Source organism: Pelecanus crispus, chromosome 5 (assembly GCF_030463565.1).
Source record: "Pelecanus crispus isolate bPelCri1 chromosome 5, bPelCri1.pri, whole genome shotgun sequence".
Classification (NCBI taxonomy): domain Eukaryota; kingdom Metazoa; phylum Chordata; class Aves; order Pelecaniformes; family Pelecanidae; genus Pelecanus; species Pelecanus crispus.
In genome coordinates, this window is record NC_134647.1 from 14192616 (window position 1) to 14216868 (window position 24253).

The 24253-nt window shown below is 39.7% G+C and overlaps 1 protein-coding gene across 9 annotated transcripts in view; it reads left to right on the plus strand.

Moving 5' to 3' along the window:
• Positions 1 to 24253, plus strand: part of CLASP1 (cytoplasmic linker associated protein 1) — a 167608-nt gene that overhangs the window by 108563 nt on the left and 34792 nt on the right. For 3 of the 9 annotated variants that reach the window (XM_075710065.1, XM_075710063.1, XM_075710064.1), the window contains 8 exons: positions 4072 to 4175; positions 6695 to 6718; positions 7652 to 7896; positions 11538 to 11601; positions 12966 to 12968; positions 13202 to 13365; positions 14282 to 14360; positions 15343 to 15486. In XM_075710065.1, the coding sequence (XP_075566180.1) occupies positions 4072 to 4175; positions 6695 to 6718; positions 7652 to 7896; positions 11538 to 11601; positions 12966 to 12968; positions 13202 to 13365; positions 14282 to 14360; positions 15343 to 15486 (827 nt within the window). Of the gene's footprint in view, positions 1 to 46; positions 110 to 1018; positions 1022 to 4071; positions 4176 to 6694; positions 6719 to 7651; positions 7897 to 11537; positions 11602 to 12965; positions 12969 to 13201; positions 13366 to 14281; positions 14361 to 15342; positions 15487 to 24253 lie in introns of all 9 variants that reach the window. The other 6 variants (XM_075710061.1, XM_075710060.1, XM_075710059.1 and 3 more) reach the window with 5 other exon arrangements.

Consider the following 24253-nt stretch of genomic DNA (forward strand, 5'->3'; position numbering starts at 1 on the left):
AAATGTGTGTTAATCCTGTGGGTGTTGCCATTCCTTCTACTTGCAGCTTCTCGACGTCATTCCAGGTCCACTAGTGCTCTCTCCACTGCTGATTCTGTTGGGCAGTCAGGTGAACAAGCGCTAACTGCATGAATCCGCTTCTTATACGTAGTCTTGTTTTACACCATCTTAACATTTGCCGTCATGTGCATCAGCCAGCACTTGGCATGTGCTTCTCACTGCTGTGGGGCTTTCTGTTCTGTTTTGTTCAATGTGGCTTTTTGTTTTGAATTTAATTTATTAGATGTTTTTAATTTTATGTATTTTAGGAACATTGTGAGCAGTGTTTAAACAAAGGGTGATCCAGGGCTTTCTCAGTTCTCCTGTGAATTGGATCAGTTGCACAGCATGTACTCTTGACTGATGCAGAGTCCTTGCAATTTTGGTTTATATTTTCTCTTTAGCGGTGTAGCAGTTCCCAATGCCTAGGACCAGATCCCAGTGGGTTTCATCCTGTTTATTACTAAATATTCTGGACTCCTGTCTCTGTTAATGAAAGTGGTTTGCGGGATCCTCTCCAAAATACACGAGAGCAGCATGAATTAAGCACCTGATGTGCTTTCAAAATGAACTTCGGAGGATAACATGTCCTGATCCATTCTTCATATAATTCTGAAGGCCTTGTCCATAGTACGTGGAAGTTGTTGAAAAAATGATTCCCTTAATTTCGCTGGGCTTTGCATCAGGAGATTAATGCTTATGTATAATGAGAAAAATCTGCAGACTCCAGTGGCTTCTTCCCCACCCCTGTGCTGGATTTGCAGTTGCAGAGAACCTGTAACTCCCTTTGGAATCAGGATATTTCACTGGGAATCCTAAAAAGAAATGAATGAGGGCTGCTAGCCTTGGGTCAATAGAAACTTAGTTGTGGGGACAAAGATTGATGTCAAAGATGAATGAGGCCTTCAGTGTTTGCTTGGAGGCTAAAATTGCTTAAGGAATTAGTGATAAAGTTATTTCATTAACCCCTTTCAGGTAGGGAGTGAAAAATATTCTGTTTCTCTTAAGTCTACTTAAAAGGCTGTCACTTACCTAAAAGTCTCAAAACATTTCCCTTGTCAGGTTACTTGGCAGAAATGAAGCAAGCTGATTTGACTCTTTAGCATTTTTCAAAGTAACAATTTGAATTTGTGTTTAACAAAAATAATTGAAAAGATTAAAAAAAAAAAAACCCTGCAATTGTAATACAGATTTAAGTTTTGTTTGCATTCAGCTTTCTGCGGTGGTCACTTCATGCTTGGCTCCTGTGGTTTGGTACAAAGCATAATCAAATTGTATGTGGTTACCCGTGTCCTAAAGAAGGCCAAAATGTCCCGAAAAATGGCAAAATCGGCCCAAAAATGGTGCTTGGGAGTTTTCACCAAGTTTGTAACAAGTATAATGAATCTAGCCAGGGAGACAAGGGAATGTGGCCAGAGCATACTCAGCTTATTTCTTGCCCAGTAACATTGGCCTTGCCTATACTGGTTATTCCTGGACCCAGTGGGGTTTTGCAGCCCCACGTTAGAGATATGCCCAGGTCTCTCCCAAGGTCTGACTTCTGCACTCGGGTATGGCAACAGTGTCCTGGGGAGAAGCCCAGAGTAACATGGGTGTTACGAATTTAAAGATCACTGAAAGAAGTATTTCAGAAAATTCCTGATAGCCATGGAGACAGATAAAAGCCAGCATGCCATACTGTACTTAATTTGTTAAAAAAGCTCTGTTTTGTTTCTTTATGCTGGGTATCTAAACTGATCTACAACTGAATTACTTTGTCATTCTGTTCTTCATTTTAAAAAAACCAAACTATCTTCCCTTTTCTAATGTAATACTAAATTAACCTAAAAAAAAAAAAATAGTATTTTTTAACGCTATGTTATTTCAAAAGTTAAAGCCAAATTCTGATCTCAGTAACACTTGAGTAATGTCATTGAGTTGGGTTTAAATATAAAACTGAGTCCAGAACTTGTCTCAACATTTACAGCCTTTGTACCAGATATTATTTACACTTAGGAAAACACTTGTCTTCTGTACCTCTTTGTATTGTATATCTCTGTAGTAGGGACTTCAGTTTGAATCAGACCTAATGCATTCTCATCTTCTCTGTGCTTCTGCTAAGAGTGTACAGATCTTTCTGTTTTAGGGACAAAGTACTGTTTCAGCTAAATATTTGAAATGATTCTTCAACCCAAGTGCATTAAAAAAGGGGATAGTAATAACACATACAACTTTTATTTCTTTGTGAAATGTCATGATTTGATTACTTTTTGGCAGTAGTTCTAAGAAGTTTGTTGATTTTGTATTTTTTTTTTTTTTTTCCTCCCCCCCCTGTAATGTGTTTTGTAGAAAATGTGCTTTTGTTGTAAATCAGAAATGTCTTGTCTGGGTATGTAACTCTGAGAAACGGTAAATTTTGATAGATAAGACTTCTATTTGAAACAAATACTAGTCTTCAGAGGAGTGGGTTTTTTTCTTCAAAATACTTCAGATTTAAAATATCTTCCCTATTTCCCTTAGTAGCTTAATCTCTGACACAATTGGGGAAAGCTTTGGAATTAGGACAGTAGGCTGGCAAACTTCAGTCTCTGATTTAAATTATGCATGTCAGCGTGAGCTAATTCCTTGAAAGATATTTCAGTACAGTAGGTTTTTAAAGAAGAAAGCAATGAAGTTGCTGTGATAAGCGCAGTGTTCTTCCAAAAAAAAAAAAATACAGTAAGCTGCTGAATATCATGTTTGACCTCAGTTTTGTGGAAATCCACTATATAGTTACACGTTTTGATAAACAGTATTTTTCCTTCATTAAATTAAATATAGATGAACTAGTAAAAGACCTGTGTGTCTTGATCCCTTCCTCTTGCTGCTTGATGACTGCCTCCAATGTGGATCGGCTGAAGGTCTATTAAATAGGTTCATACAGCTTGATTTGCAAAACACTGAATTTGCTGGCAAAACTCTTAGTGGCACATGTGTATGCAGGGGACAGAGGTGTAAAGTATGTCCCAGGAAGGGTATTTCCAGTCCTCCTTCAGCAAAGACAAGCCCACGTGGAAACAAAAACTTGGAATGCCAAAACCAATCTCTTGCTGCCTACAGACTGGAGCCAGGATCCCAGTAATGTGGTATCTGATTTACCCCCACCTAGAAGGACTGTGCTGCCAGAGCCTAGCCTGTGATACTTAAGTCACTGATTCTGTCATATCCCTACTAGCGTGGCTTTCCGAATTTGGCCTTTGTCCAAAGAAACTAATTTCAGTAACTTTCTTGGTAGACTGGGCAAATGATAAACTAATTAGCCTTAGGATTGTAAATGGTATTTTTGACTCAATCCTGTTGCTTTGGATGCCACTGAGAGTTTTGCCATCAAATTCAAAGGGAGAAAGATGGTATTGTGTGATTTTAAAAAAAAAAAAAGATATAGAGCTTTTGAATGACATTTAAACTGCTTCTCAAGAACAGTAATAAAACAAAAATTGGAGTCACTTCACAAGCAAATAATAGACCTTATTTTTATACTGTGGGGTGTAGGGGGATATTCTACTGGTTAACCAACCCTTGAGACATAGGCTCATCTGGTGCTGCCAGTCTTACATCCTTGCCTGAGCAAAAGCTGCAGGATGGATGAGTGCTCAGGTATTAACATGTTCTGACACCGGGCACAATTCTGTCTCTCTGAAGTTGATGAGAAGCTTTCGTTTGATCTCTGAGAGTGCCACATTGGGACTGGCATGTCTGCCTCTGCCATTAAAATAAAACTTTGAAACAACTTCTGTGTAAAAAGAAACACAAAATAGATACCCTGCTTCCCAACAATAACAAAAAATTTAAAAGTTGCCCTGAGGATCCAAAACTGTCTCTGGGGCCCAACAAACAATAGTTTATTTCTTACTCTAATGGCAAACTCTCTAGAGCTGTGGATAAAAGAGTGTTTAATGGAAAAGCACTGTGAGTTCCCAGAGCCTGTGGGCAGAACTGCTTGGGCACCTGATTAGGATTCCAAGTGAATGTGAATTCATTTAACAATCCCTTTCAATGTTGTCTTTTGTGCAGACCGGTTTGGGCTCGGACAGCCAGGCAGGATGCCTGCTTCTGTGAATGCCATGCGAGTCCTGAGCACAAGCACAGATCTGGAGGCTGCTGTGGCTGATGCACTGGTAAGAGGAAAAATACAAAATGCTTCCGACACCGGAAAGTGGCTTAAAGTTACCTGTACGTACGTTCTCCTCTTTCTAAATAGCTTTGTTCTGATTGTGCCAATGTCTGATGCTGTAGAGTTAGTTACCTTTTGCTGTTTTGTGTTTGGGTGTATTGGCAGCAATATTTATTTCCTTATTCCATGTTAGTTCTCTGCTGTTATGAAACAGACCACTGTGACTGGGTGCTAGAGCTGCAGGGTGGGTTGAATCAGCTGTTTGCCTTTCACTGGGCTGTCAAAGGATGAACGCGGCACTGCGGGGGTGCTCGGCACCCACGGGGTTGGGGATTTCCATTAGCCCTGTTACCTGCATGAAGGTTTTGTCAGAAAAACACAGTGTTCTCTGTTAGTGTTGATTCCTGATCAGGTTTCAATAAGAACTGAGAATTTCACAAGTTCCTGTCCTGTGTTATTTGCACTTGGCTAGGTACTCACATCAGCTCATAACTTGGCTTGCTCGTAATTGGTACCATCTCACGCAGTTAAGTTGAAGTGTATTTGTGTAGTGTGCTTCTCATACTTTCTAAATATTCAGTGCGTTTCCAAGTAAATTTATTGTCACTTTTTGAAATGTTACTGTCTTGTATAATCTTACTGTACTGTAATATCTCTCAGGTAGAATTCAGAAAGTGTCTTCTGCTTTTCAGAAAACAAGTGTTAAGATAAGCCTTTGGACTTACCTTGGGGTTTTGGCCGGGAGAGGATTTGTAGAGGCAGAAGCAATTACTCTACAGCATTACCTGGGTACCAGTGTACCTTGGCTCTTCTCCAGCTCTACACCTGAGCTGAGGGGAGGATTTCCTGATGTATCCGAGGCAGATATCTCAGATCTCTCTCTATTGAGAATGAACCATGTCCCCAGAATTTGAGAGGTGTCCTTTCTCCATTTCTAAGTTGACTTTTCCTAAGGATGGCTAACATAATTTTCCTTTTTATATTTGATTATTACCCAGCTCATGTCACCTCCATTTCTAGATGATTATTAGACTACTCCTAGAGAAATGTCATCTTATACAAAAATCTGCCTTTCCCTAAAAATAAAAGTACTTGTGAACAATATAGAGGTAGGACAGTATATAATAGATGACACTGTTGCATTTAGTTGTCTGATTCATTAGTGTGTATTTTCATTATCAAATACAACAACTTGTGAGGCAGTTTCTGCTCTCAGCACCTCAAATTTGCCACTGGAGCAGTTCAGGCCATAATTATAGGTGATGATTTGTCTGTGTAAATGAAATCAAACTATCCCCGAATGTTAGCAGTTGCTGAATACAGGTTTCTTGAGGGAGAAGAGGTTAGCAGTGAATTGAAACATCACTGTGATCACTGAGATGTCTTTGGATGTGAGTTAATATTCAGCTAGACTTTGGAGTTCCCTTTTAAATATTCCAGTTTTATAAACTAAATAATATTACACTGGAATGCTAAAATCTAAGGATTGAACGCTTAAAAGGGAAATCCGTAAGTGTGGCTGGAGATTAAGTAGTGCTACTGCCTATGTTGTCAATCTGAATTCGGATGACTTTAGGGGATGCAACGTGATCTTGTCCCCTTCTTTCCCACCACACCAATTTGCTCTTTTTCTTGGTTGTCTTCTGACAACAGACAATTTACAAACTCTGTTCATGCTCTTTTTGAGAGAGAGTAGTGTGGTGCCAGCTTTTACCCAGTAGCCTTGTTTTTGGATGAGTATTCTCTTCCCTGTAGTAGGAAATGAAAAGAACTTCTCCAAAGATGGCTTCAGCCAAATACTCAGTTTAAACAAAACACAGTCGGTCATTTTTTGGCCTCTATTCCATGTGTACAATTCCCGTTGGAGCCACTGCTTCTGTTACAGAGCTGGATTTGGCCTAATCCCACAGTGTGTATACTAGGAATCAGTGCTCAGATCTGTGGGAAGAGCTCAAAGGGCGATGGAAATTTTGGCATTAAGTAAGGCCTTGAAGCTGGGGGCACCAGCCGGGGGGGGTCTTAAAAGAAACTAAGCTTCAAAAAAGTGTGGTGTAAGAACTCCGGGTTGAAAGAGAACTTGGTTAAGTGAAGTTGATTAAATGTGCTGTACTGTAGATAGTGGTTCCCTGACATCAGAATTTCTTTCCAAGACTCTAAAATCAAATGCTACTGATAATGTGTGGGGAAATAAATCACTACCAAAAACTCTGGTATCTTCCAGAGCAGCGTTTCTGAAAAGTAAGCAAAGAGGTGCCGTATACAGATCTGTCATCAAAAACCTTATTAACAGATAATCTCACTTCCAAGCTTCCTAATGGACATAGTAGGGTGTATGAGTAGTGCAGCAGTCAGGAGATCAAGCCAGGCGTTATTATACCCACTTTTATTTTGCATAAACTGTATTTTTTTTAATTTGCTAAGACACATTTGCTATACGTTTTTGTTGCAAAAACAAACCCTACATAAGCTTCTGACATAATTCTCTATGCTTTTTCCCACCCTTCAATATTTTCCTGCCTACAGCTGTTAGGAGACTCCAGGAGCAAGGTACTAGTGCTTTCTTGACTTTTTATTTCTACTTTCCAACTTTCCCCGCCCTGTTGCTAACGCCCATGATACTGCACTTGAGTTAATTTCTATGCTTCAATCCTGCAGTCCTAGTGGAAGCAAAACTCTGCTGGCTTCACAAGTCCAAGAACTGCAGGACTGGACACTGGAAGGAATTCTGTAGCACACACTTTAAAATATAGGCGATCTTTTTCTGATACATTGTCTTATCAATCCTGTTCTGTTAAGGTTCATTTAAGAATTTGTTTTGCAGTAGAGTATGCAATTTGTTTTTCTACCATGATTATTCTAATATACCCTTCTAATATCGAGGTTGTCAAAGATGTACCTAAGGGAATTAGGTCCTCTGATGCCATGCTTCGGAAATGAGGGGGTTTGAGTACTTGGCTCCCTTCAGAGTCTCTGGAAAAATCCTAGCCCAAACTAACAGAGAAATTGTCATCTCCTATATCCCAGTGCATTTCTTGAGTCACTTCATTATCAATAGCAAAGTGACTGTGCATGCCAGCACAGATTCCTTCAGCTCTTTCTTCCTTTTTTTTTTTCTTGAAGTAGAGGTTGTATCATCTTAGAATCTGTAAGAGCGGAGCTGACTATTATTGACAATAAAACAACATATGATTTCATTGCCAGTAGCTAATTTCACTGGGCATAAGTATCTTGCTTTCATGCTGGGGAAGGCAGGCCCTGCCTGCTCCCCTTAGCTGCTCGGATAGTCTGATTGAGATCAATAGGATCTGTCTTGCTGTACTGCGAGAGGTAAGCAGGCAGTGCTCGGTGACGTCTTTAAACACTTATGTCACTATAACAATAGCATTAGTCTTCCTTTTAGTGATTACGGATAGACTGTTTTTCTTTTGGTATTGATGTAACTACATATAACTTACTAAGCCTGAGTTTCCCCTTTTCTAGAAAAAGCCAGTGAGAAGAAGATATGAGCCCTATGGGATGTACTCCGATGACGATGCTAACAGTGATGCATCAAGCGCATGCTCGGAGCGCTCCTATGGTTCCAGGAACGGGGGCATTCCGCACTACCTGCGGCAGACTGAAGATGTGGCTGAGGTCCTGAACCACTGTGCCAGCTCCAATTGGTCTGAAAGGAAAGAGGGGCTTATAGGTCTTCAGAACTTACTGAAAAGCCAGCGGACACTGAGGTGACCTTGATAGTTTTATAGTGTCAGTCATTCATGAGAGATGGCTATAGTCAGAAGTCAATAATATGTACCTGCCTTATATAGACAGATAGTATCTTTCACAGCTGTGAAGGCTTTGTCTCCACAACGTGGGACTTTAATTAGTTTTGGAAAAAGTTCTGCTATGTCATCAGTATCATTTGTGTTAAATTTGTAGCAGTAATGTAGAAAAGACTCGGATAAGCATGCTATCTTCTCTTAGCCTTCCTCTGTCTCATGAAGGCCTCCAATGGTAGCTGCTTGTTGCAGCACAGTGAGATTTCCCACAGTGATGGTAATGTAAATGCACTCTAAGGGTGGTACCATTTTTACGTTAGTCTGTTTGAACCTTCAGTATTTTTTTTCATCAGCAACTTAGCTGGTGAAGCAAACACTCGCTGCGCTTACTCTAAAATGACTTAGGGTGTGTGTGTTTCAAAGATAAGATCAGATGATGCTCTCAGTACATTGGGTATGATTTGACTCTTTATGAAGGCTGCGTTAGGTATAATTACAGATGTTATTTGTAACTCTTGAAAAATCTTCTATCAGAAACCTGAGTCTCCTATAAATGGTGTACTTTAGAATGCAGAGGGAAGTTTTTTAAGGCAATGAAGTAGGTGTCGCAACTCTGAAACTTTGCTTACGGTAAGAGAGGCAGACCTTTTTCCCTTATTGAAAGCCAAATAAACCCTTCAAACACCTTTGGCATGTCAGGCATTAAAACAGATCCTAGAATTACCCAATAGTCGTGTGGAAACTCCATACAGCCACAGGTCATGTTAACAAAAGACAACTGGCTCTCAGGCCATAGGCTTTTCACCCTTAGTTTATGGTGAAAGTATTTGGAAACAAGCTGTTTATCTTTTGGCTCCTTTGAAGATAACATTCACAAATAGCTGCGACATTTTATTTTCCTGTTATGAATATTATGTACTTAAATTATAACCAAGTTTATAAGTGGTTGTATGGTTTATAGCCTACCTACTTGGATTTGCGCAATTGTTTCCTTTTTAAAAGGCCTTCGCTGGCTGAAAATATTTGATGGTTCATGTTAACAGGCTGAATGAAAAGGTACTGAGAGCAGGCCTGGAAAGGCCTTATTCTCTTGCCATCATAAAAAAATTCTAGCACTTCACATGATGTGATGCAGTCCTTAAGTGGGAAGTGCCGCAGTTTTTTAATATGGGTAGTTAGAGTCTCTGGATCAGAGATGCGTTTTGATGTGGTCTATTTACAAGTCTTTTAAAGGATACTTCCCACATATATGCTGTCTTTTTTTCTTTATTTTAACAAACTGTCTGGAAAGACTCTGGTACCTCATATACTTGCATGAAAAAGTTGAGTGAGACTTTGATTTTAACACAGAGGTGTGTGAGGATTATAACCAAGGTTTTGAGTGCTGTTGGGGGATAGTTTAAGGGAGGAAATGCTGAGAAGGTTGCGTGATGGGCTATTTATCCAGATCAGTAGCTCTTAGCAGAAATGGCAGTAGAACTCAACTATTATTTTCAATCCTGCTGGTTGCAGTTTTTGAACTGTACTGCTGTCACTAGTCCCTCAAGCTACCGCATTTACTTAGCTTTGATCCTGAATAGTTTATAAACCTGTCCCAGAAACTACACACCTGCAGAGTTATTTTTTAGATTTGATACTGGTTTTATTTCTCTAGATTGTATTTCCTTTTGGTTTGCTTTTGGTCTGCTTCCTCCTTGGTTCAGGGTTGATCTGGTGCCTGTTCTAATGATTAGATTTTATCATCTTGTTTGTTCCCACGGCATCTTGCAGAACATCATCAAGGTCATTAGTCCAACGGGCAAGTCTGTCTGCTAATTAAACCTGATATCTTCTGTTGTGATATAACAAGTTTAATAAAGGGCAATGATGTGGCTAGGGTTTCTTTAGTACCCTGAACTGAAAGATGGCTGATCCTGTATTAGCTGGGATTTGCATATCCAGAAAGATGTGCGTGCAAAGTGGTATGGTGCTTACTGTCCTCTTTGTTTCATACAGCTTTGTGTGGTCTAGTTCTCTAAGGGCTCCCCGTAAGGTCTTCTAAATAAAACAAGGCCAACAAGTCCCTTAAGGAAATGTTTTTCCATTGCCTGTTTCAATTTAGTATTTGCATTGTTACCCCAGGTCCATGAGCTTTTAGAAGGAGACACGCTTATACTTGCTGTCTTCATGTAACCTTTGTCCAGAAAGAAAATTCATTAGAGTAATAAATAGGAGTTTGTTCAGAGCTGCAATCTGCGTCAAGTCAGGAGAGCGTTCTAGAGTAGGTGTTTTGAGACTGCATGGTCTCATCCTGAATGAAGCTGACAGCTTGCCATGGTGTCGTTATGAAGACTTTTTCCTCTACATCAAACTCTTAAGACCATTGGTTTTGTGCCCTTTTAAAATTTGATCAGCCTTTCATGCATAGGTTTATTTGGGGGAAAAAAAAAAAAGTCCTATGTTACTTATAAACAAGCTAACATACAATAATTGCAGACTACTAGCATATTCTGGCCTGTGTTTTGAAGCTTGTTTTAAGAGAGAGGGAGATATGATGTTGGTAGATTGTAGGATTAATGTCTTTCTGTAAAGATGGTACCTGTAGTCAAGATCTGAATGGCTGTTCTCCGAGTAATTGATGTGCGTTTCACTAGTTGCTCTAATTGCATAGTAATTGTGAAAGATACCTAATTGCATCCATAGTATGCAGGTAATGTTACCCAACTGTCTTGTTCTGTTTTTGTTTGCACAGTAAACAAGCAAAACTTCTGCATTCTTTGGCCGTTTGCCTTGCAGGAAAACTAAGACTTGTATTTTTCAATACATTGCAAATAAGAGCTTTGGCACTAAACAGTTCTGCATTTGACTGAGACTTGGGATCTTATGAAAGGGGCCCATACATCATTCTTTTTTCCCCTGGAATAAGAAGAGTGTTACTGAGCACCTAAAAATCTCTTACTAATAGGAACTCAGCTTGTGCCTTGATTTAATTATCTTCTGACTTACTAAGTTGCCCATTTGTTAATCTGTCTTCTATTTACATGTATTTGTCTCCTCAATGTGCCTGCTCTCAGACTTTGGAGTCAGTTCTGGTATCTGTTAATACCGTGTGATTCTAGACTGATTTTACTGAAGCAACTGAGAATTTAGACCAAAATATTTATGATCGGTATATATGCAAACAGCATGAATGTTCTGATTTTACTTGAAAATTTGAATTCCCTGACACAAGGGAGACTTGAGAAACCTATTCCTAGGCTGCAAAAGACCTGTGCTTCAGTGAGTCAGTGACCTTGACGCAGGCAGAAAGTAACTACCTCCCAAATGTACACATTTCAAATTGTCTTCTGCAATCCAGAATATAGGAGAAAATAGAAGCAGCAGAAAATACAAGTGTCTGGCTTATGATTTTAAAAAATGTTTATTAGATTTCTTAATATAAGGTTGGTGATCCCAGCAGTTAAACTGGAATGCCAGTTAAGGCTTTGCCTAGATAGTTTTCAGAAGTATGACTTAAGTAACATTTAAATAAAGAAGGTCAGATCTTTCAGCTGTTAATATGTATTGCTTTTTTTGCTGCAACTAGAGCTTCAGCATTAATACCATGTTTTATTTATGTATTTTAGCCGAGTCGAGTTAAAAAGGCTATGTGAAATATTTACTCGCATGTTTGCTGACCCTCACAGCAAGGTAAGATCACAAAGACTTGGCGTGCTCTCTTGCGTTACCATGTGTGCACATTTGATACTGTTCCAAGATGAATGTTTTGTATTTCTACCCCTGCCATCTGCCGGGGGAAACTGGCATTTATAAATCTCCTTGATTTTTATCTGTTTTACAATGAAGGGATGTGTCTCAGTCTCTCTTACGTTGCTAGGAACTGGTTACTCTGTGCTTCCCAAGAAGCAACCTCATGCCTCTCAGATGTCAGCTCCTGGAGCGAGAGGTTCAGTTTTATCTGTACTTCTCTAGGGAGTGTCTTGGTGATACACAGTAGAGTGAGGTCCATGAAGGGTAATGAGCCATAGTTCAGCATCATGGTCACTGGGGTTTGTGTATTGTGTACACCTGGGAGCAGTATAGAGTCTCACCAGTCTGGATCTCATAAATAAAGTCTTTAATATAGCTATTTTGCCTTCTTTATAACACTGACCTTTGAAGTTAAAGCTGTGGCATGAATTTACAGACATCTCTTAAAAAGAAGCAGACTAGGGGATGGGGAGGTTGGGCCCACAGGCACGTTCAGACCCAGGTCTTCTGTTGGCAGGTAAGCGGGAGCAGGGAGAGGGGGAAAGGGAGTCCCATGCCCTTTCCTGAGGAGGTTTGCTGGTTGAGGGCAACCAGTAATGGCTAGGTAAAAACATCTGCTCTTGGGTCAAATACAGTTTGAGAAAGAGTAAGTGGTATAAATATTTGTACTTCAGACCACTTGGTGAACCAGTTTTAATAAATGGTTGTCAGGTGGAAATCCCCTGGGCAGGCATAGTCACCTGTCACAGGTCTTGCTTGAAGTCTGTGGTTTTGGTCATAATTATAATCTGGACCAGCTGTTCCACAGGCCTCACTGAGTGTGGCAGTTCCTACCTCTTAAGGTATTCATGCTTTGGCTCTCAAAGGGTTCAGTATGTGTTGTGGAAAGGGTGAAGGTGTAGCTATTTGTTTGCAAAGTATTCCCAATTTCTGAGTAAAGTGGGGGTTTATTGCACACTGGACTCAAGTATGTCCTCTGTGGCAGCAGTGAACTGTCATCTGCACTGCTTTTGTAGAATTATTGGTACAAACTCATTAGTTGTGGTGTTAAGCATATGTAAACTTCGTTACATATAATCATATGTTACTTTTGTGAGTGAGAAGACTGGATTTGATCCAAGGTACATAATGTTTTAAGTAACTCTACTGAGAAAAGATTGTGTTTTAAGAAAATGTAAACTTTCAATGAGTGCATCTTTTATCTGTTGACAAACTGCATCTGAACAACCAGTCTTGATCACTATATGTGCTAACGAATGGTTTGTTTTGTTGCATGGCCTGCTTTGCCGTGGAATTCACAATAGAGAGTAAGTGTATTCTACCCCCTTCCTTCATTTGTTTCATGTGGTATTTTAATACAACACATTTTAGATGTCTTGTCTGATTTTTTTTTTCAGAGCAATGTAGTCACTAAAATCATTCATTCATGAAACTGTCTATAACAAAATCATCCTGAAACTCAGATTGTAAATACCTCCCCTTTGATTATTTTTATTTAAAGCATGGTATTCTTTTTTTTTGACACTTGTTTTGTTTATAGGTCTTCAGCATGTTTCTGGAAACCCTGGTTGATTTCATCATCATTCATAAAGATGACCTGCAGGATTGGCTCTTTGTTCTGCTGACCCAGTTGCTAAAGAAAATGGGAGCAGATTTGCTGGGGTCTGTGCAGGCAAAAGTTCAAAAAGCTCTGGATGTCACCAGGTAGAGTACTTGGATGGCATATGTTGTGGAGGTTTTTGCAGGATTACAGGAATGCATCTGATGAACATTTCAGAAACCCAGCAGTGCTGTATATTTTGAGGGCTCAACCTTGATGAATACCAGAACAAAAGAGAACAAAGTTATGTTACAATATTTCAAGCATAGAATTAAAAAGGCCTTTCTCTTTTCTAAATAGGTAATGTGAAAGTATAATGTTAACAAAACTAATCAGTTACACATTTTAAATGTGGGGTTTTTTTGGTGTGGATGTGCTTTGATATCAGTTTTGGATTTGATTGATGGGGGACAAAAAATATTTGCAGTATTCAGAATATGAATGGTTGCTTTACCATGAAGTTCAGAGCATCTTTCATGTTCAAACAGCAAATAATGGTAATGTCAGGATAGGACCTTGAATGCTATGGCAGTGTGCACACCAGTTCTGTAGTCTGTGTCCTTTTCTAAGGCACAGGACACTTACAATAAAGTTCAGCTCATCCTGGAAATAGGATAATTAAGAAAGAAGTAGTAGTAATCCAGGAGGAAGTAGGCTAGAGGAGGGAAAAAGAGGAGAGAAATGAAAACCAGGTATGAACTCTGAGGACAAGATAAACCAGGATGCTACTAGAGATAAGGGAACAAAGCACAGCCTGAAATGAAGAAGGAATGGACAGGTGTGCCAAAAGCTGGGTAAGTGTACAGAGAACAGATAGAGTAACAGTGTATAAAGGTATTGATTTAGCAGTTTTCTCCAGTATTAAATCAATAATCAGCTAATCCTTAGACTTGGAGTTTCTCTGGTTGATGGTAAAGTTAAGAAGAAAAGCATGATTGCTTTATGCATTCATGCATAGAGTTAATTTAGTCCTGAAAATTTATGTTGCATTACATTTTTGCCTTCGTTTTCTTTGGACAGGGATTCTTTTCCATTTGATCAACAATTTAACATTTTGATGAGATTTATTGTAGATCAGACCCAAACACCAAACCTGAAGGTCAGTATCAAAAGCCTTTTCACTACAGCATCAACGTGGTTGTCTTAGCTTGCCATGTCAGGCATACCATAAAGCGCAGAACTCATAAGAGAACTAATTGTAAGTACCTGCATGATATAGAAATGATATCGGCAACTTTGATTAACTCTCTCGTTCTCCATTTTAATAAATCTAAATATCTTTAAAATACAGACCTATGACTCATTACAAGTCAGTAAGAGTGGGGCTTTAAGCACACTGGAACGTATTAAAGTCTTGACATGGAAAATTCCTCTTCATCCTGGTCTTGGTGGGAAGAAAACTTGGCTGTGCAGGACAGAAGGGACCAGACCCTGTCTGAACGGCTGGGAAGTTGGGACCCTTGGCACACCTTAACAAGTGCTTGTTGCACAGATCAGACATACCGTGTGTGGGGTTTGGAGAAAAAAACATCAGAACTTTCTGCTACTGAATCCTCCCAAAGGGATACTGTTGTGCAGACTGTTTTTCAAGAGATGGCTGTTTCAAGGCCGTAGGAACACTGTAAACTCTGGAAGTCATACACATTTATATTCCAGAGACAGGAATATAGAGGATGCCAAATGACTCAAGTGTTCTTTCTTCAGTCTCCCAAATTTGGGATCTTTTGAGACTCTAGCATCAGGCATTTGGTTTGAGACCAAAAGCTGTGGTTTGGCATCTGGAACAATAACTGCTGGTGGAAACAGCATGGTGGAGTACTGATTTGCTTATGCAAATGCACAAGCAGACATACGTATTTCAAGCCAGTTCTGATATACCATTCCAGACTCTTACTACACACAATTTATCCTGTGTAGAAAGTTACTCTTCATTTTTGAAACATGGCACAGAGACATGTCACAGGGATATTTTTCCCCCCATGTGACACAGGTCTTGTCAATCTGTAGTGGTATCTATTTATTATGGGATAAATCCATCTTTGCCAGCTCATGAGATTGACAAGTCCCTTTTCACTTCTCAGGTGAAAGTTGCTATCCTGAAGTATATTGAGTCCTTGGCAAGACAGATGGATCCAACAGACTTTGTGAACTCCAGTGAGACAAGACTTGCTGTATCTAGAATTATAACTTGGACAACAGAACCAAAGAGCTCGGATGTGAGGAAGGTAAGCCAGAATGATGAAGTATTGCAGTAATTATTGTTCTTCCAAAAACAAACAAACAAACAAAACCCAAAACAAAACAGCAGCAACAAAAAAAAAATCCAAGGGAAAAAACCCCAACAGAAAACAGTCATAAAAGGAATGAAAAGTTCAGTGGTTAAATTCCAATTTAAAAAAATGGATTTTACTGCCCAAACCAAACTGCCACTTCAGTAAAGACACATTTCTGAAGCATGTCTTCATATTTTTTTTTTTCCTAGTAGGTACTTAGCTGTGTGACTTTAACTACTATTACTGTGCAAAAAGAGATCATAGTTTGAAAGTGTGTGTTTTCTTGAGCAGTCTGGAAATATCTCTAGGTTTTTGTTTATTTAGGTTGAAGGTTCTGTGCTTTGTAGACTTGAACGAAATCTAGCACAACTTCTGCATTATAATATTGTTAAAAGAAAGTAAAAAAAACAAAAAAAATCAGTAAGCTGCCAGGGGCTTTCAGCTCTTTTAAGAGCTGGGTGTTTATCTCAACCTGGAAACAATTGACACATTTAGGTCAGGCCTGGGTAATACGGTTACCTTGTTCTTTATCTTGCTGTAGATGCAAGTGTCAGGCAAGCTAAAATGGGCAGATAGTGATACTCATCTCTCCCAAGAGAAAAGTGAGACGTTGTTTTATGTACCTGGCATCTGTAACGCAGTTTAAAATTACCTTCTTTTCCCAACCCAGATGTAGAAATAGGTTCCAATAGGAGTTAAAAATTGTGTGAGATTTTTACGCTCTACATGCACTTAAAATATTGAATTAATACTAGAATAACATTATTTTATAACTTTGGAAATAAGAAAATTATTTTTGTTATTAGTGATTATTTGATTCTGATGAGAAGATCACTGGGTATCAAAGGTGTTGCAACTGCAGCATTATCTGATAGCTGACACAAGGCTTCAAAGAAGCTTTTTGGGTGCTTGCTGTTTGCTTTCTGGCATACAGCTGATTGGATCTAGAGAAAAATGTCTCATCCTCTTTTCTGAAGACTTTCTGCAGGGATTATTCACACCAGTGTGACTGAAATTTGCTTCTGCAAGATAGTCTGCCTCAGAAAAAAAGGGCGACTTTAAATCCTGGACTTAGATCTGGAATATGCATTTCCATTTTGATGCTTCCATGTACAAAGTCAGGAAGAATTAAACAGGCAAAGAAGCTGCTTCTCTGTTGCAGTTCAAGTAAAACGCAAGCAGTTTACTGTACCGGTGGTCTGTGAGCGGGAGTTGTAATTAATTTAAGTAGAAATATACATCAAAAAGCAAAATCTCTGCATCATGCTTAGCAGAAGAAATATTCCACCATTAGGGGTCATCATTGCTGCATGCAAAATTGAGTGAAGAGTATCTGCAGCAGCTGAAAAAAATGGCTGTTAGCTATGAAGCTGTGGGACGCGGGGAGTGGGTGTTCACAGTGCGGTGTCTGTCCTTCTATCCGTTTCAAAGAGTTGCAGAGCTCTGGCAAAACTTCCAGCAAACTCCATCTGAGCAGTACCTGTGCCAGTGCTTTGGGGGCTGATAAGGGATTACTGAATCTAAATTCTTTTTATTACACCTGCATGTGACTTGGATTTGCCTCTGCCTGTAGCTTTCAAATAAATTATTACACAGTTAAGCTAACTTAGGCTACTAACGATGAATGCCCAGGTGATCTTTATTTCATCATACTGTTGCTGTACTATGATTTTGTTAAGAACATAGTACAAACCACAGGCTTGAGAGGAAACACTGCAGCAAAGGATTTATAAGCAATCATTGGTGACTATCTCTGTCAGGACTGTAGTTAACAGACTAATAAATTCATTATGCAGTAACGAACTGGATTATCAAGGGCCAACACAGACAGATGAAATGTTCTGAACAACACAATTAAAAAAATGTCCTCCTTTTTTGGAGACTATAACCTGGGAAAAAAATACCTTCTTTTATATCAAGATGATTCATTTAAGGATCAGAAGATTCTGCCCTCATGGAAGGTATTACGGTGGTCTTCAAGATCTGAGGTTTTCTAAGTGTAAAGCAGACCATGTGTTTGTCACAACCTAAAAATGGAGACATCAGTTGAGGTTATGGGGGAGAGGGAGAAGAACCAATTCAGTTTTCGAATGATCAAAGTACTACAAGAGGCCTGTAAAAAGCATAAAATAAGGTAATTTTTCAGTAGAATCTGGATTTGAGACCACCAGTGCAATCAGCTCAGCTCCTGCAAGCTGACAAGAGCCAACTTTGGTTTTGGTACTGAGGAGTCTTGGCTGGCATAGCCCAGTCCATGTGTACTACTGCGGCTGATGTGGTGGAACAGTGATGCTGGAGCTCAGCTGCTTGTGGAGGCAGGGACTCTTTCCCCCGAGAAATGTAGCCATTTCTCGTGGTTCTTGCCCAGACTGGAGTTACTGAATGCTACTTTAGTGCAAGTAGCATCTGTATGTGTGATGGCCGTGCTGTTCCGTCTGGATTTTACCTCTGAGCAGATGGAGGTAAAACAAGCTTGCTCATGCTGGTGGTGAAGTATATAAATGGCCTCTGTCAGTGGGGAAAGCATGTGGCTGCTGTGTGCGCACGGCAATTAGTCATGCAGATCTGATCCTGTGGTAGCAATCAAGGGATCTGTTCAAGAAGTGGATTATATTTTTAGTCAACAGTGGGATTATCCTTTTAATTAGTGATCATCTGTCCGTTACTGCTTGTCACTATATGTGGTGGTAATGGAGGTCCCAGCCGCGTAGTCTTAAGGCGCTGGAGAAAAATAGAACAAAAAGTGGCATTTAGTCCAAAAACCTCTTTCAAACTGAATGATACTTTAGCAATAAGTGTCAGCTTTATTAATAAACTTTGCATATTCTTATGACTAATTGAGCACACTTAGTGAGCACACTTTACCTGACACCTCACTTGAACTACAGAGCATGTTTTATAGCTAATAAAATCAGAAAGAAACTTAGTTGAAGGAAATGCTGTGGTGCATAAACCAGTTTATGTTCTCGTATGGAGTGATATCTGTAGCTACACATAAGCTCTCTTAGCACAAGAAAAACACGATGTACTTTGAGGAACATACAGTTGATGTTACGGAGTGTCGATGACAAAATGTCGTGATTCCCTCTCAGGGCAGAAACCATTTAAGCTGCTGATAGTAGCTGTGATCTATGTATGGTCAAAATTATTGTCAAGCTTTATGTTTAAAATAAGGTCATCTGCAGTGTGTTATATGTAAATATTTGTCTTGTTTTAAAAATTGTTAATACTTACGGGTGTTTACCCTGCATTCAAATTAGGATTTATTTTCTGCAAGCAGTGCTGCAAGAAAGGTGAAAGACGTTTGTCCTCTGTGCTGAACAAAAGCCATTGGGTGGGAGCAGGTCACGCAGCACTGCGTGGAGACCTGGATAGGATGTGGTTCCAGAGCAAGGAGAGCGCCTGTTCATAATTTCCACACATACAGCCAGCTTGCTGCTCTTTCCCCAAGCAGAACGTATCAATGGGCAGGGCACAGATCAGGATTTCAGATAACTGAGCTCTAATTTTGATTGTATTGGCGTCTAACCTTGTGCGATGCACTTGACTTTCCTCTGCCTTGGTTTATTCCTCTCTGTAACAGGGCGGTAATTCTGATCTTTTTCTCTGGAAAATGCTTAAGGTTTGATGAAATCATTTTACAAAAACCAGTTAAAAAACCAGTAAAAGTAACACAAAATGGCAATGCACATACCATGATGACTGCACTGAGGACATTAAGTCAGTAACTTCACCATGTTATCACTAATATTTCCAGCAAAGTTATTGTGCAATCCTTACGTAGGTAAAGTTCTTATTGAATTTGGATGACAGGCTTGGGCTCTGTGTGGGAAAATACTTTGATCTTGGAAAAGAGCCATCAGTTGAAAATTAGAATGAGGCTTCTGATTTGACTCTGGCTAAAGCCTAAAAAAGCCTCGTGTCCAAGGCTTGGGTGAATGGAAACTTTTATTAAACATGAGTGTTCAACATTTGTTGGGATGGAGTCGTTTGTGAGTACACACAGGATCTTAGCATGTAGGAGGAGCTTGTCGGGGCTGAAGGGGAACAAGGCTTTCCGAGGTGAAGGGCCAGTGACATTGCCCACTGTCTTGTTAATCAGACAAGCTCTGGTCTTAATGACATATAACAAGATCTGTATTGCCTGATTGTCATTTGGACTACTAATCTCAGGGAAGAAGAAATTTTTCCTTTGTGCCAGATATCCTGCCTGGCTTCTCTGTTGATGAAACTCTCCTACAGTAGTTTTATTTTACAAGCCTGAATGCATTTTTCATGTGATGGGCAGCCTTATGTCACATGTACATCATGTTCTGCCTTCTACTTATGTAAATGGGAAAACCTTTTCTTTCAACTCATTACTAAGTTTGGCCAAGCTGCCCTTGAATATAGACAGTAGATGGGTCTTGGTAAGAAACTAGAACCATTGCAATGAATCAAAAAGCCCAGGAGAGTGCTTGTGGTACTGTGATTTGCATTAAGATGAAGTCCCCATCAGACTACCTAGGGGTAGGGCCCTCGTTGGGTTGGCACCACTGGTTTGCAGGTGAAGTCTAGAGGTGTCTAAAGAAAACAAGTTTGTGATCAGATTTTTTTTTTTTCCCCCTAAAACTGATTAATTGAGAAACTGTTTCTGGATTATACCAGAATACAAGGAAGATTTTGGAGAGAAAGCTGCAGGTCAACAGATTCTTCATATGCTCAAACAGCCAATGAAGATGTATTTACTTCTTTTAACTAATAGTCCTAGATATAATTTCTCAAGAAATATTGATGTTGTCACTTTGGTAAGGAAATCGTATCTATTAATAAAGCCCAGAGCAAGTTTGGATAAAATATTGCTGTGATGCCTGTAAGAGGATCAGTGATAGATAAGAAAGCAAACACTGCTAAGGAAGTGAAACTGGGCTCCGTTGCAACATGATGCTATGAGACCTCTAAAATCTCTCCTGGAGCTTTAATTTTCCATCTAGCATCAGGTTGACTTGAGCAATGCTGGGACGAAAGCATCACTGTAAAAGCACTCCCAAAGACTCTTAGTGAGCTGAAATGGCATCATTCATCTTTACTGGTGCTGGGCAATGAACATTTGGTCATGGCTTGTTACAATAGCAGTGGCAAAGGGGGCGTTTGCAGAAATGCTTTTGAATGGGAAATTGTTTCAGTATTCCCCAGTTGCAGGCCCTTGCCTTTCTGGGTTGGAGGTTTCTTTAGCACCCTTGCAATGTTCCTACACCGGATTTGTACATCTCATGGACTCCATGAAGAACCAAGTTACCAGAGAACTAGGCCTTAGGATCTCACTTCAGGCTTATGGAGTCTTAAGCAGGACTATGTCCATATCACTGAGGTCAGCCTTTTAGCCAAAGGATATTCATAAAGAAGTCAAACTCAGCCTAAATGTACGGAGGAACTGCTTTCAGGCATTTAAACATAGTCAGCGTTAGGAGAAATAGTGTAATACCTCAAAAATGGCACTTGGTGGACTCCAGTGTTTAATTGATTTAATGCTATTAGAGCAAAAAGGATCTCTGTGTCCCAGCTGTGTTTCCAAAATAGTAGCCATCATTTACTGTTTGTTTTGAATTTGATGCTAGAGAGCTATGAGAGCCCAAATGTTTTTAGTGTACGCAGTGTAAGGAAAATGGATTTCCCAACAATTAGTGGACAGAAAATCATCACGTACTTGTTGGAAACATGGTGCTGGGGTAGATTTCCTTAAAATGAATCTCTTCGCTTTATACAGCCTCGTAGTATCCTTTGAGTTGAAAGCAGTTTGTAATATAAGCATACTTTCTCAGTTTGCTTGAAACAGGAAGCGCTAGTGTGTGATAATACGAGGTAAGAAGAAATTGCTTCAGAGACTGTGTATACTCATGCTTGTATTACGTGTCTGTGCATAATATGTTTGTGTGTACGTGCCATTTATATAAACGCACACACACCTACATAGGTATAGGTGATGTATCTATTTTGAAAGTCGAGATTAGAGGTTATATTTACATGATGCATTGTAGAGCCATCCAATAAATAGACCATAGGCTGTTTTCTCTGCACTGTGATGGATAAGTCTGCCATACTTATTCTAGCATTTCAAAACTCCGTGCAGATTAAAGTACATGTTTTCATTACAAACCCTCTTACTTCACTAGCTTTTCTTCTTTCTTAGCTTATATGTGGGAACTTCCCCCTCAGAATCCAGACTTACATCATGCCAGGTTTATAATAAATATTTCTCAGTTGTTAATGAAATGTTACCTTTGTTTCTAGTCCTGAAACCTGTTTTTGCAACAAATGCCATTTTGGAAGGAGCAAAGTTACTCAGAGTAGCCTTCATTGGCTTGACTTCTGGGGTAACATCTGGCTCTCCAGAAATAATGAACATTTTTGCCATGACCTTTGCTGTGCCCAGGTCACAAAACAGCAGCATGCATAAGGAGTTGTAATCCATTACAAAACAGTAATCCAAATATGTGATGATTCAGTGCTGCATAGTTTTTGCTGGCACTTGTTCGAGATGCCGTTGACACAACTAATGCAACCATCCATGACTTGTAAAAGCCTTTCATGATATATTGTGTGCTGTATAAAACACAATAGCAATGTGGATTTAATCTGTATGTGAATTCTGTACTTAAATCTGTTAAACAAACTCTTCCTTTTCAGAATATGCTGTTTACATCCACATCCTAATAGAAGTCTTTTGGGAAAACTGTGTGTTTAAAAACTTGTGCTCAAGATAACATGCTTGGATTATGTATGAACTGATGAAGCCATTGTGCTTCGTATTACTATATCAGTAATGTGGATGTCCATACTCATCTGATTCTAGACCTGAAAAAGGAACAAGCAGGAGGTTTGGTAGATAGTTTGTTAGCTTAGTGCCAGCTAACACTTAATTGTCTGCAAACACTCTCAGTAGACGTGAATTAACTCATTTAACACCAGCTATGCTCATCAGAGAATTGAAGTGTTGCCCTCTGCCAATGTGTCACAAAGCTGCCTAATGAGCAGAGCTGCCTAACGTGTCACTGCTGCCTTGTGATCTCAGTGGATCTATATTTGATCTGCAGTTTAGTATAATTCAAAGTGACATGAGAGAGCGCAATTCTCTTTTCCAGTGTGCCTTAAGTTATTAAAACTACATTTGCCTTAGACTGGATGGTGAAATGAATGATGCATACAGAGTATGATTACGTTTGTCAAAAGTGAGTAGATGTTAATGTGGATCTTCCCCAGACCGATCACATGATAAAAGGCATTTGTAGACAGTGTTGGTCTACCAGACTGATGCCTAGACTGGAGTTAGGAGTTTGCAAGTTCTTAACTGCATCTTCCTCTGAACTTAGAGACGTCTGCGAGGATAGGTGCAAGCACCTATTCCCCTACCCCTGGCTGGCCAGATGCAAGTGCCATTTCAGTGTAGCACTGCCTAGGCTCTGCACCTCAGCAGAGGTTTTCAGGTGATTTTCAGGCCATCAGGAGGTTGCCAAAGCAAAGCCCTGTAGGAGAACGAAGGGATGTCTGTTATCCTGGGAGTTGTGGCTGAATTTAATTTTGAGCCAGTGCTGCCCTCTGCTGAAAGGAATGCTCTTGTGGTTAAATCAGCTATTAATGCTTTTTGTTACTCGAAATTAAGCAAGCAACTGAGTAAAACTCTTCTGCAAAAAGTTAGCATGTGCACTGTTTAGACGATTTAGTTGAAATCTATGCTTTCTCTAAATAATATCAACTTTCCTGTTTGTCAAACCCAGACCATGCATAGTTGGGTGGGTGAGGATTTGCCAGCTAGGACAACTACAGCTTCCTCAGGGCCCGGTGAAGGAAACTTGGAAGAGAAATGTAAACAGGTAGACTAAAAGCCGTGTGCACTAATCACACTAATCGTGTTTGCAGTCTCAACTCAACTGTCTAGCTGTGTAAAGAGACCTTGACTGGGAGCCTGAAAAAAGTGTGTGTGTCTGTGAAGTAATTTTTGGCTTTGGTGTGCTTTTCTGTTAACTCTTTTGCTGAAATCACTCATAAGCATTCGGGGTATGAGGTCCTCTTCTTTTATGGGGCTGCCAGTGTTGTGAGCCCATCACCAACAGAAGTTTGGGTAACTTGAAAACTGCTTTCATATAGCTCTGGCAACTAGCTGCTTATTCTGCTTGGTCTATTGGACCAGCGACAGCAGTAATCATAACCACCTTTATTAAGCTTAGGTCACTGACCACATTTCCTCTCTAGAATCAATGGATTTTTCCAGATAGCCTTGATCTTTTTGCTTAATGAGCCCAAACCATTTCAAAGAGACTTTATTATAATACATCCAAGTTGCAGGAAAACAAAAGTTGCTAAAGCATTTGTGTACCTTTAGCAGCTGATACCGTTGGACAGCATGAATTGCACTCACCTAAGTGTGAAACTTGGGGAGCTGCTACTGGCTTGTGGAATCCGATACCTCACTGCATTGTTATAAGGAAAATAATGAAGTTACATAAGTGATCCTCTGCAAATTAATCAAGAACCTGACGTGGAGCCAGACCCCCTCACTAGCATAGTCAGGCTCTGAAGTCACTGGAGTTTCTCCAGCTCAAGCCAGCAGAGAACTGCTTCATTAAGATTAGATAATCTGTAGGGTCTACGTTATATGTCACTGAAAGGAGATGGATTAGTGTTCCACACTAATGGTACAGGGACACAAAGGCAAGGGAAAATTCAGATATTACTCTCTCTT